This window comes from Nyctereutes procyonoides, unplaced genomic scaffold, assembly GCF_905146905.1.
Source record: "Nyctereutes procyonoides isolate TBG_1078 unplaced genomic scaffold, NYPRO_anot_genome, whole genome shotgun sequence".
Taxonomy (NCBI): Eukaryota; Metazoa; Chordata; class Mammalia; order Carnivora; family Canidae; genus Nyctereutes; species Nyctereutes procyonoides.
Genome location: NW_026575146.1, coordinates 9,409,461 through 9,422,987, shown reverse-complemented (window position 1 = coordinate 9,422,987; position 13,527 = coordinate 9,409,461). Strand labels below are relative to the sequence as shown.

The window sequence follows — 13,527 nt, the reverse complement described above, 5'->3', positions numbered from 1 at the left end:
CCTGCCAAAATTTATTTCTGAATTGCTTCAGGATTATAACATCAAAACAGATAAGGAGGGCAGCCCCGGTGGCGCAGTGGTTTGGCGCCGCCTGCAGCCTGGGGTGTGATCCTGGAGACCCGGGATCGAGTCCCACATCGGGCTCCCTGCGTGGAGCCTGCTTCTCCCTCTGTCTGTGTCTCTGCCCCTCTCTCTCTGTGTCTATGAATAAAAAAATAAAATCTTAAAAAAAAAAAAAAAAACAGATAAGGAGTACGGAAGTTGTGTTGCGCTATATTCATTTGCTTGTCAAACACCTATTTGGCGAGGTTTCCTTTTTTTTCCTCTCCTGCATATATTTAGTGAGACTTGTTTTTATTAATCTTAAAGAACACACTAACAAAACATTCAGTATGAGTTCATGAGCATGAGCTTCTCACAGAACACGGACTATGGATGGAAAACAAAACAGCTTTTGGAAGCTGCATGAACTCTCCACACCTCTGAGTTGATGCCTATTTGAGCTTAAAACATTTGGTGCACTGGATGAGGGCTCAGAGTTCTAGACTTAAGTGTCTTGTCGAGAACTGTGTTTGTTAGCAATGAGTCATGGGTGCCTGAGTCTAAGCCATAAAGCACACAGTCTATAAATGTATAAACTCTTCCATATATGATAAATCAGAGGTAATTTCTAATGTAAACAAATTGAAAAAAATGAGAATAAAATCGTCTTGAACTATGAATTCTAATTGTGACAGTGTTATCTCATTGCAAATGAGAATCTCCTTAATAAATGCATTTTGAAAATATCATTTTTCTATTTTGGGTTTAAGAAAAAATATTTAAAGCCTTATTAGAGTGGGAAAACAAAAGAAATAAATGTTCTTCAAATTTTCCAGGTTAGGTCAGAGGAGCAGAATAGAAAGAAACACTAAAAAATGTTAAACTTAGGGACCAAAATAAAGTTAGAAATCAAAATAGGAAGTAATTATCATTTGTAAAAAGGAGCAATTGTCACGTAGCTGATTTCTCCTCCTTTTAAGGAAATAAAATGCTAGGAAAGTAAATTTCTATATCGAGTAATAAATACAAAACCTCACCCTGGCCTTCAATGTTATGGATCTTTTCAACATCATAGTGTTTCCCTCAAATTTGCATTTATCTTTCATAGTTCAGCATCAGCTCCTCTCCCATATTTAAACTTAACTGTGTCGTAATAAAATGACCACTGTGCTTTTGGGGGTGGGGGATGATACAGAGATTAAGTACAAAACTGCTGAATATTTCCATGGTTTCCTTCCAAAGTCTAAAAAGTTGAGACTTAATCTGTAATGACTTGTTAAGCCATTCTGTTCTCTGTTCCTTTCAAGGAAACCCTTCTGTCTTCAGATCAGTCTACTTCTCTTTTCTCCCCACAGCCTTACATTTCAAGGGGAGAAAACAAGGGAATGTGGTTTAGAGCATGTTAGTTGTTGTAACATGAATGAATCATGGAGGTCTGAGTTTTGGCCACAATATAAACCCTGTATAAACTTACAAGTCCTTCTATATATGGGACTAAGCTTAGCTACTGACCAGAAGGAAAGAGGATTTTGTCAAGACCACGTGTCTAACAGTTCAAGGCTGCCACTATGAAAACTTAATATTTCTTTTATGTCTGGATTCATACAGAGGTAGTTAACCCTCTTCCCTTTTCTTGATGAGAAAGAAATCTTTGAAAGATGTGGGCTCCCCACCAAACTGCCATCGCTAGGACAGTAGGGGGCAGTGAGGCCCTTGCCACACAATGCACTTTAGATGGCACACTGTGTGCCATCTCAAAGTAGAAACTGTTGTGGGCTCCTGAAAGCAAAGTGCCTCAAGAAGGAAATGGAAAGTAGAGCCTTCAAAATTTATGTCAAGCTTAAATCTATTTCCAGATTGTCCCATGAGCTCTCTCCTAACATCAGAGGTTATGTTAAAATGTTTTTCAAAGAAATCTTTAGGTGCTAATCCATCCCTTTTTTGATTTCTTGTTTTCCTGGTTGTGTCCTATCAAGCAAGACAGATTTCCATGGTCAACCATGAAAAATCAGAACTCAAGAGACATCAGCTCTCATCTCTCCAGAATGGTCCTATTGACTTCTTATGCCGTGTGGTGGAGGTGAGGGGATGACTCCAGGGGGGTCTGGGGCTGGGATCTGCAGCCCTGGGCTCTCTGCTTCTAGTTTCCAAAGGAATGGCTCTGTCTAGCTATTTTACATATTACACTTAGGTATAAGCTTTCTTTAAAAAAAAAAAAAAAGATTATTTATTTGAGAGAGAGGGTAGGGGAAGAGCAGAGGGAGAGGGAGAGACTGTCTTAAGCAGACTCCACATGGAGCCCAACATGGGGCTGGATCTCACGACCCTGAGATCACTACCTGAGCCAAACCCAAAAGTTGGACACTTAACCGACTGCACTACTCAGGTACGCCATGCTTTTGGCTGGAAGAAAAAATGGCCTTGTTAGAAAATGATGTCTGGAAAATGCTGTGTCTGATGTTCCAAATAAGGAAACTGAAGCTTGCCTACCTTCAAGAAGCTCATTAGTGACAGAAGTGAAACTAAAATGCAAGTCTCTTAATATCCAGTCCATTGTTCTGTCCACTTGAAGATGACACTTCCAAACTTTTCATTTCCAGGTTTGATATGAACCATTTCCAAAGCTTCTTAGTTTTCAGATTGAATTCACAGTCTCATACACCACTGTTAACAAGATTTGGCCCAATGCATTGGATATTCTTCATTGTCCTCAGGAGAAGTTGTCCCACCAACTGAAATTAGCCCTGTGAAAGCTAAAATTCATTCTCTCCCTTTTAGATACATGACTTCGCAGAATTCCTAGACCATGGGATATAGCTAAGTAAACATTAAACACTTCATAAACATGCTTTTGGCTGCCCCTCCCTCTATTCTTAACAAGTACCCCAGTTTCTGAATTCAAAACAGGGCAAAAATCATGTCCTATTTTATCCTCTGATGCTGTCACATTTTAGCTGTGTGCCATGAAAATAATACAATACGTGCTTTAAAAGCCAAAGATTATTTTTCAAAAGAAAAAACAAAATACGCATCTGCTCCATGGTGAGGAAACCATCCCCTAGAAATAAATCTGCTAACACATGCAAGGTGAATCATTTCATCTGAGGCTCCAGTGATAAACACTGTACCTGTCATACTCAGAGACCTGATTCATCTCACATGGGAGTGTAAGTTATGTGCCTTAGGCTGCCGAAGTACTCCACCATCATAAGTATCACTTACAAACAGTTCTACAGTTTTGAAACTCATCTCATCATGGCATAGGTGAATTTCCTCAAAAGTTTCTGTGACTTGCATAAACCTAAAACTCGCACAACCAAAAGCCATCTACTAAAATGAACCCTAGTTTCCCACACCATATCCACAAAATCAAAAAGTGGACATTAGGACCATGGACCTTCTTTACAATTTATTGAATTTATTGAATGCCTACTATTGCCTGATATAGTTGTACTTCATTGGCTTTCACTATATTTCCCCTGCCTCTACATAGACAGAGAATAAATTCTCAATAAGCAGTTGAATCCAGAGCGGTCACTCTCTAGAAAGCTTGGTATTCAAACTGTCTCTGCCAAGTCTGTGTTATGTATGACCAGAGTGCTATCTATTGGAAACTGCAAGAATTAGAATGCCTTGATCCTTTTCCATTGAAGGCATGCCATTGGTACTCTTTTTGACTCTGTTTACTGTGAAGGTTTTTGAGTATCACATGGCAGTGTTTAGATCATCAATGGAAAGATGTATATGTATAAAACAGAATAATGTATGAAAATGTTATGCCCAGTCTCATTTAGAAAAATAGAAAGAGTGAGAAAGAGAAAGGCTGGAAAAAGAAAATTAAATTAATTCAAGTCAGAAGGAGGCAAGGGGCAGCTTAGAAGGAAAGGCGGCTCACAGCCAGCTGGTTTGGTGAGGAACCATGGAAGTGTCCTGCTGGCTGCTGGGGATACCTAGGGTATGATTCCCCTGAGTGGAGAGTAAGAAAGAGAGTCTGGTATAAGGAACCTGGTAAGGAATCACAAAGCTATAAGAGGATATGGAGAAGAAGAAAAGAGGAAAGTCAGATGGCCTAAGCCTCACAGAATGTGGAAGAGGAATGCCAGCCCCCACCTTGCCCTGAGGGGATTGTGGGAGGAGCTGCCTGAGAGAGGCACTGCCAAGAGAGAGCTGGGTGCCAGGTAGGGCCAGAGCAGGAACATGGGCTACAGAAGGCTGAGAACACAGAAGCGTGTTTGACATGGAATGGGAGTTCCAAAGAAATGAGGAGTATCCTCACAGTGGGAGAGAGAGGAGCCTCGCTCTAGCAAAGAAGCCCAGAGGCTGATACAAAAGATACTGTAGGTATAGTGGTTGGAAGTACACTCTAGAACAGGGCCCTGCACAGGCATGTGAATTGGCCCAGGTGCCCCAGTTGACTTGAAGTCACTTCTGGGTCAGGATCACGAGCAGCTCTCTAATCTGCTGACTCACTGTATGTGGTAATGTGGTGAGGGCCGCCTGGGTCTGGATGGGCCAGGATGTGGCAGATGTTTAAGATGACCTTGGCATTGGGCTGGTGCTGTTCATACCCATCGCCATGCCTCCCTCTGCCCTGAACAAAGCTGAACACATGAAGGGCCAGTTTGACTCCCCACCTCACCCTACTGGTTTCCATACTAGGGATTCTCCTGTTTAACATCTGTTTTTGTTTTTTGGGGTTAATACCTTTAAAATTTACTATGTGGATTTAATAGTTGAATTCATAAAAGTTCATAGTGGTCAATTGGCACTGAACATTTCTGTAAACATAACTAAAGTTAATTTAAAGTAAAATAAATTGACTTATAACATTATTTGGCACATAGTAGATGTTTAATACTAAGGCGTTAAATGAATGACTGAATTTGGATTTTCTATTTGAGTCTGCTTTATAAAATATGAAAATTTGTGTCACAAAAAAACATTTTAAAAAATAACAAGCATATCTCTGAGGCCTTTGTATAATTATGTGGCAAGTGATGCTGATTAGGCAGCACCAGATTTCTTCTTATGCATCATCTTCCTTCATTCTCCTTCGGACTCCTGCATGTGTGTATGTTAGCAGTGATAGTAGTAGGATACTGGTAGCACTAGTTGTAATTAGTAGTAGAGAGGGGCAGGGGTTCTGGGAAAGAGCACTAAAATCTCTTTACTATTACTAGGATATAAAGTCAAGTAGAACAAAATAGAAGGCTGAAGAGATAGGTAGTGACAAGCAATAAATACCTTTAGTGCCCTATTAAGGAGTCAGGACTTCATACTGTTTTGGATAGAAGTGACTGAAAAATATTAAGCAAAGAAGGAGACAAAGTCCATTGTCTGTTTTAAGTATATCCTTCTGGAGGCAGTGGAAAGTATGTGAGAGGACAAGACAAAAAACAAGGGGAGTATCAGGAGATTTTCTAACAGCTTTTGTGAGAGACGTTGGGGCCCCAAATAAAAAGATGATAAAAGGAATGGAGAGGTGATCAATTCAAGAGACATTGGCTCTGCTACCAAGAGTTTGCACTAGATGAGAAAGGGGAGGGGAGTATAACTCTACATTGCTTGCCCCCGTGGCTGGGCTGATGGCTGGGCTGGTGGCCCCATCACATGGGAGGACGCTGGAGTTGGAGGTTGTATAGGGCAGGACAGGTGGTGAGCTGGACTTGCTCTGCTTAAGGCACCCAAGAGTTAGGTGTGGAATGATGATGTGAGCTAAGGATGGACACCTCAGGAAATTCCAACCTTGAAAGAGAAAGCAGGGAAGTGCTGCATACATGGAATGCAGAGAAGGGACAGTCTGAGGGTAACAAAAAAGAAGGCAATGACTGATGGTGCCAGTACCCAGTACACCAGGGAGGCCTAGCATGATGAGAATCATAGAATGTCTTGTCACCTGCCCAGCTAGAAGCTTCTCAATTGAGCTCTGTGAGAATCAAGCTTCTCTTCAAAGTGCACAAGGAGGGGGCACCTGAGTAGCACTGGATTGGGCATCTGACTCTTGGTTTCAGCTCAGGTTGTGATCTCAGGGTCATGAGATCAAGCCCCACATCAGGCTCCATGCTCAGTGCAGAGTCTGCTTGGGATTCCCTCTCCCTCTGCCCCTCCCCTCAAAGTAAATAAATAAATATTTTTTTAAAAAGTGCACAAGGAGGTAGAATTTAGAGAGAGAACTGCTGACGGAGGAAACCATGAGTGCACCCCTCTTCAAAGGCTGTGAGATACACTGATCTTAGGTGAAGGTTCAATCTGAGGAAAGCAGGAACTCCCTTCTTGACTTAAAGCAAAATTATTCACTTTCTAAAACATTAAGAAATTCAGCCCTTTCATATCCAGGTCAAATTCATTAACTCTCTGGATAATATTTAAGAACTTCCCCTCTAGCCTCCCCAAGTCAATAATAAAACCAAGCATATGACATTTTTGCTACCCCTACCCAATCTACAAAATGTTGTAGTAGTTACATCTGATTGAAATAAGTATTAATTCTTTATTTTTTCCCTGCCTCTCATTAAAACTCTATTATTTCTTTTAGGCCTGGCTCAGTTTTTTTTCATGGTCTAGGCACAACAGACCAATCAATATATTAAAATAAGCCTATTTTAGGACTTCACTTGGGAATTACCTGTTCCTTGTCAGATACAACAATAAAATCCACTTCTTCTATATATGAAGTTTATTATATAAGTCTGCTTAATTGGGTTGTAGAAATATTGTAATTTCCAAGGCTATAAATTTTGTATCTTTGTATCAGATGTCAATATACTATGTATCAGTGTTCATCTGGGACTGTGGGTTCCTAAGTAGAAAACAAATTTCTGCCATTGCTACTTTTTCTATAAAGCAACATAGATTATTTAAAAGTACAGGACCATTTTAATCAACTAATTCCATAAATAATAGTAGAATAATGATTCCATGTGTTTTATTCTAAACAGATGTCATTTTGCCCCATTTAAAGACTATACAAATTTTAACACATCTTCCTCATCTGAAGCCTACTTACAAGAGGTAGCACAGAGAAGGGAAGAAACAGCAATGCTGGAACAAGGCCTGAATGTGTCCTTGTTCTATGACATACAACTGTGAAACGTTTGGCCAGTGACTTCATCTTTCTGAGCTTCAGTTTCCTCATCTGTAAGATGTAATTAATAACATACATAAGTCAGTGAGTGTAGGTTTCAGTATGGTCTAGGGGTCTCCTGAATAATCCTTTATTTTTTTAAGATTTTATTTATTCATTCATGAGAGAGAGAGAGAGAGAGAGAGAGAGAGAGAGAGGGGCAGGCAGAGACATAGGCAGAGGGAGAAGCAGGTTCCTCACAGGAAGCCTGATGCGGAACTCAATCTCAGGACCCCGGGATCACACCCTGAGCCAAAGGCAGATGCTCAACTGCTAAGCCACCCAGGTGCTCCTGAGTCAACTTTTACTGATAGGTATTACTTCTGCCCTGTCCCTATCCCCCCCACAAGTCTCAAGCTGAGAAGAAATTACTAGATTTTGTAGGGTTTGACCACTGTGTGCTTAGCGTGTTCTAGTCACATGTTATCAGTGAAGGTAACAGAGCCTGTTCCTGCATTCTCTATCCCTGGCCCTTTCTCCCCAGCCATTACATTCACCAGGACAGGTACAACTCAGCATTCCTAGAGCATGTGACACACAGCCATAGGATTCCCAGAGGGCTATATGTTCCTTGTATCCTGGGCCCGAATTTCCCCACAGATCAGGATCATTGCTTTCAGTCATCTTTGTTCTCAAGGAAGCTTCCTGCTTCATCCCATACATATTCACACACATAGTAACTAGAACAAAGCAGGCAAGGAATGCATGGAGGGATGGAGACGTGACTCTGCCAGCTGTCAGATGCTTTTCTGAGTATCAACCGCTAGAATTCTAACTCTTTCACTCTGCTTTGGATGACAGGCACACAAGTTACCTAAAACCAGGCACTAAACTCCAACTTAACTGATGCATTTAAAGACTTAGACTACTACATGCCATTTTAAACACAGTGTCTACTAACCAAATAGAAGTCCATTTGGCCTTTTCACATCCAAGATATTTGCTTTCCCACAAAAGCATCAACTAACTTAATTATGGCTTACAGGAAAAATTACAGTGGGTTAAAAGATTAGAGCTTAAAATAGGATTTAATCAACCTGAGAACTGAAATAGAAGATTCTGATGATGGGCGTGTATTATATAAAGTACATCTAAATATTCAGTCCTGTACTTCTCTTAATTTTAAGGGGTGGGGGGAAGAAACCTTGTTTGTGCCAAATAAAAAACTTCGGTTATTTGACTAAAAATAAGCTTTACATAATGGATCCAGATTTTAACTATGTAATAACTTGTCAGCAGTTGGCATCCTAAATAAAATTGATGTGTCAATGAACCTAAAATACATGATGTGGAGTTTGAAATAAAAATGCAATATTAATGGAAAAAGGGAATTTTTGAAACCCATCTTTTCAAACACAAGCTTGTATAGAGGGATTATTAGCAAAGAGAGAAAGGATGAATAAAGAAATTTGTCTTCAGCTTCCATGCATCAAAAAAAGATGATTACTTACATATAACCCAAACTGGAATGAAAATCGTTTGGAAATCTATTCTCACAATGGCTCTTTTCAAGAATTGCCAATAAAAATTTCTTGTCTGTTGCTAGATAGAAACCTTGCCAAATTAATTTATCTTAAGAACGTGTGACTTAAATTCCATACTACCCCAGCAAGAGACAAAAGAGTTTCAATCAACTATTGGAAAGAGTAACAATAGGATTCAATGGTTGAGCATCAGCCTTTGGCTTAAGTCGCGATCCCAGGGTCCTGGGAGCCCTGCATTGGGCTCCTCGCAGAGAGCCTGCTTCTCCTTCTGCCTATATCTCTGCCTCCATCTCTGTGTCTCTCATGAATAAATAAAATCTTAAAAAAAAAAAAAAAAGGAAAGGGGAAAGGGTAAATATAATGTTAATAGGATTATGCCTTTTTTTTTTTTTAAAGTATTCCTGAATTAGATGACTTGGGGCTGGGGGCTATCCAGAACATTTTTTTTTTTCCAGAACATTTTCTAAATACTAAAAGGAAAAATTGGTACAGTTATGTGCACCTCCTGAGATTAAACGTATCCCCTTCGAGTTTATTTTACTCACAGAAAAACTGAATGACTCTTCTCCAGTTCCTTAGAAAGATATAATTATCAAAACTCCACATGTAGAAGAATATTTTTCCAAATAAGGGTAATTACTCCCAGAAACTTTTTCAGTTTCTTTTTATTCAAATTTGATTAAAAATTATATTTATAAAGGCAACACAGCCATCTAGTGGACATATTTTTAACAGCAGATTATTTTATTTTGGAGAAGTTTATTAAATAAAAACTTAAACCAAATAAAATACTTGTTTTATGACACGATTCTGTTTCACATATGATTATTATATGTGGTTTACAAAAGGGAGAATATTTACGAGGCAGTGTTTTTTCTTTTTTTGGACAAGTATTGTATAACATTTCCAGATACAAATTTCTAGCTACCATTTCCATCCCCACATACCCCATTCAAAACCAAGCTGTTTCACCAAAACGTATACATAAAACTGATGAGGCTGAAGTCAGAGGTTTGACTATGGCTGATTCGTCTATGTGAGAAATTGTGGATGGCATATGGTTACTGGCCCACCTTCTGGTGCCTTTTCCATTTTCTTTTCTAAGCAACACATTAATGCCATTCTCCTTTCTGCATTTCCTTCTGCTGAAAGTTACTCTGCTGATGGGAGCAACTTGTACTCCGAGGAGGCTCTTTGCTGGAGCAACACCTGGTCTGCAATCATGAGCAGCATCTCCTCTTCTCTTCCTCATCTAGGCTTCCCTGTCAAAACCCTCTAACAGCTCCTTCTTGGTCATCTCAAATTCCAGGGAGGAAATTGAGAAATTGCTTCTTGGCACTATCTACTGTATATTTAGCCCTCCGGGCTGTAACTCCTTTAGCCTGATAGCCGTGGGACAATGCCAAGAGAGGAGGCATTTGTACTCAGTCAACCAGTTTATCTTAAAGATTTTCCCTCTTCCTGACATCTAAGAGCAATCAATCTGGGACACCTGGGCGACTCAGTGGTTGAGCATCTGCCTTTGGCTCAGGTCGTGATCCCGGGGTCTTGGGATCAAGTCCTGCATCGGCTTCCCCACAGGGAGCCTGCTTCTCCCTCTGCCTGTGTCTCTGCCTCTCTTTCTGTGTCTCTCATGAATAAATAAATAAGAGCTTTATAAATAAATAAATAAATAAATAAATAAATAAATAAATAAAAGCAGTTAATCTTTGTAAATAACTAAAAAGGTAAAAATACTACAATTAATTCTTTTATATAAAGAAAAGTGGCATTGAATCATGAAGATGAACAGACCAGAAATCAGAAGATGTGAGTTCAAGGCCAGCCCTGAAGTGTTGTAGTTGCGGGGATGGGGTAAATCAAACTCGGGGACTGCTTCCTCTGAAATAAAGTGGGAATGGTGAATAACAACTTCCCTCCTTACCTTACAGGATTGTTGTGAGGAAGTAGTAGTAAGGTAATGTATAAGAAAGTGTTTACAATAATGGCAGAGCGTAAGGCTTTATTTCCTCACGGTGAAATTAAAAGGTCTTTAATAAACCTGGAAATGTCATTTTAACATGAGATTCATTTGCCCTTATATTTGATTAAGCATGTGCAATAATTTGCCTCTTTGTCTCAAGTTTTTGGTTTTTGCTTTACAACTGTGTGTATAGTGGATCTTAACATTATCCCCATTATGAGTGGAGGAAAATAAAGCATGGAAAGCTAAAGTCATTATAAAGGTATATTTTACATTTGGAGAGCACCTTGTTGTTTTCTTGGCCCATTACATAAGCACACCTCACTGCCTATTCTCATTTATTGCTCCCACCCTGAAACATCTGATCTGCCCATTTTGACCTACATTCATATCATGGCTTTTTACAACTCTTACATGTGACATCCCCCCTCTGCTTGGAATTCCCTTTGTCCTGGTCTCCATCTGAAACACCTGTTCTTTGTTCAGCTCAGATTAATCATTACCTCCTCTGCGAAGCCTCCTCAAATCTTTCATGCAAATGCATAGACACTCCAACTACCTAAGAAACACTATATGCACACCACTATTTTAGCTCTCATTGAGTGCTGTGTGATTATTGTCAGATCTTTTCAGTTTCAGAGGCTGTCATACTCATCTTGAATTTCCATCCCAGGCTACATTGCATGAACCAGGTGTCTCATACATATTTATAAATTGTTGTTGACTCCTAAATAAAGCGGTAGTATTATTTTATCATGGTATTTTCACTGAGAAAAAAAATGAAAGATTTAAAGAATAACCTACCAGTTCTTTTTCAGAGCCTGAAGGATGTTGATTCCATTTTTGCACTGGAAAATTTGAGGTAGAAGCTATTAAATAAAAAAAGAAAAACTGATCTACTGTGAGAATTTTAAGATATTGAATAGTATCTGTCTTTACCAATGACAGTGAATCTTTCTCCAGTCTTGAAGTCATAGAATTAAGTTCAAGCATCATGTGAATTCTTAAGTTGAGGTTTTGTATAAATATATGTGGTTTTGTGATTGGCCTCTATCCTAGAGTTACCGTAGCTACTGTAAAGTTTTCATCTTATTGACAACTATTTCAAGGGCTCTCCCTAAGAACTAGTTGTTTTTCCTACAAAAGTAGACTGTCTTCCAAAATAGGACCTACACACATCCATGATAATGAATCAGTAGGTAAGCTCTGCAACAAGCAGCAGGTAATGTTTACCCACCCCACTGGCCTGACTCTCCTGTAAACAAACCAACAATTCACCCCTAAACAAAGAAGGCAGATTTCCTTATTTTCTGAAATGTACCAAATGTATTTCTCCCTTCTCAAAGTTGCCACTCCAGAAGATTTCTAATGGAATTTTATTTATTTTTTTTAATTTTTATTTATTTATGATAGTCACAGAGAGAGAAAGAGAGAGAGGCAGAGACACAGGCAGAGGGAGAAGCAGGCTCCATGCACCTGGAGCCCGATGTGGGATTCGATCCCGGGTCTCCAGGATCGCGCCCTGGGCCAAAGGCAGGCGCCAAACTGCTGCGCCACCCAGGGATCCCTCTAATGGAATTTTAAATGCTTATTTTAATATACTTAGCCTAGATTATTGGCACTGTCTTCTATAAAATACTTAAGCTTTGATCAAGACTCCTACAGTGAGCATTGTACATGCATTCTCTTTATAGCTTTAGTTGTTTAAAAAGCAGAATTGTTGGTTACAAATGTTGTAAACAGGGACGGCTGGGTCGCTCAGTGGTTGAGCGTCTGCCTTTGGCTCGGGGCGTGATACCAGATCTTGGGATCCAGTCCCACATCTGGCTCCCTGCATGGAGCCTGCTTCTCCCTCTGCCTGTGTCTCTGTCTCTCTCTCTGTGTCTCTCATGAGTAAACAAATAAAATCTTTTTTAAAAAAAAAGTTGTAAACATTGTAAAAGTGAAAAAAAACATATTTCCACCCGACCCCCTCATAACTGTTAAACTTGATTTACTTCTAAAGCTTTTCTCAAGCATGAGTATATCATCTATCTATCTATCTATCTATCTATCTATCTATCTATCTATCCTGATCTATCTGTGTGTGTGTGTGTACTTATCTAGAGCAAATATTTCCTGTCATTTATTACCTTAAAAAAAAAAAAAAGCTCCACTATATTACTTAGAGCAAAACCAAGTGAAACCGGGGACAGACATTTATCATTTCTAAGACATGGTTGGCAAACAGTCTAGTACCAACTCCTTTATCATTTTATCCATTTGTCTTCATCTTAAAGTGGCATTATCAGTGGTTCTTGATAATTGGAACTCTGAAACCAATTTTTTAAGAATAGTAGTAAAGGAAAATTAATTAAAAGAATGCTTGACAATTGCTGAAAGTCAGTTTCTTTCTACAGGGCAGTGTTGTATCCGATATTAGATCAAGAAATGGAGCAGTGAACAGTTATTGAATATCCATCATAAGCAGTTTTGGTACAAATGTGTGTCCATATTTTACCATCTGTAGAAATGAAAGATATAAACACAACCCAATATTTCATGATGATCATTCTAATATGGTGGCATTTGAGATGTTTGTAAATATCACAGAAACAGATCTAAGAGCCAGAATTTCTGTTCAGAAACTTGTGAATCATGCATGTGGATCCCAGATTTGTTACTCTACAGCAAAGACGCAATGGAGAACAAATTTTTTATTTTTATTTTTTGAGAACAGATTTTTTCAATAAGATGTTCCATAAAGTGAAGTACAGCTGCATTTGCATGGCATACTCTGTGGGACACTGTGGAAATGTAACAGAAATACATTCTCAAGGAGGTTATTATTTAATCAGTGAAACCAGGCTCATTTTCTGGCCTTTTTATGGTATTTTACTATGTGTGTGCACATATGCACATACAAGCTCAGTAAA

At 39.2% G+C, this 13,527-nt stretch overlaps 1 protein-coding gene across 2 annotated transcripts in view; it reads left to right on the top strand.

Annotated features, from left to right (window-relative positions):
* Positions 1-13,527, top strand: part of RGS17 (regulator of G protein signaling 17) — an 89,488-nt gene that overhangs the window by 63,759 nt on the left and 12,202 nt on the right. Inside the window, exon 2 of one of the 2 annotated variants that reach the window (XM_055311114.1) lies at positions 2,023-2,122. The exons of the other annotated variant lie outside the window; for it this stretch is intronic. Coding sequence (XP_055167089.1) covers positions 2,023-2,122 — 100 coding nt within the window. The remainder of the gene's footprint in view (positions 1-2,022; positions 2,123-13,527) is intronic. 2 annotated transcript variants of the gene reach the window in all.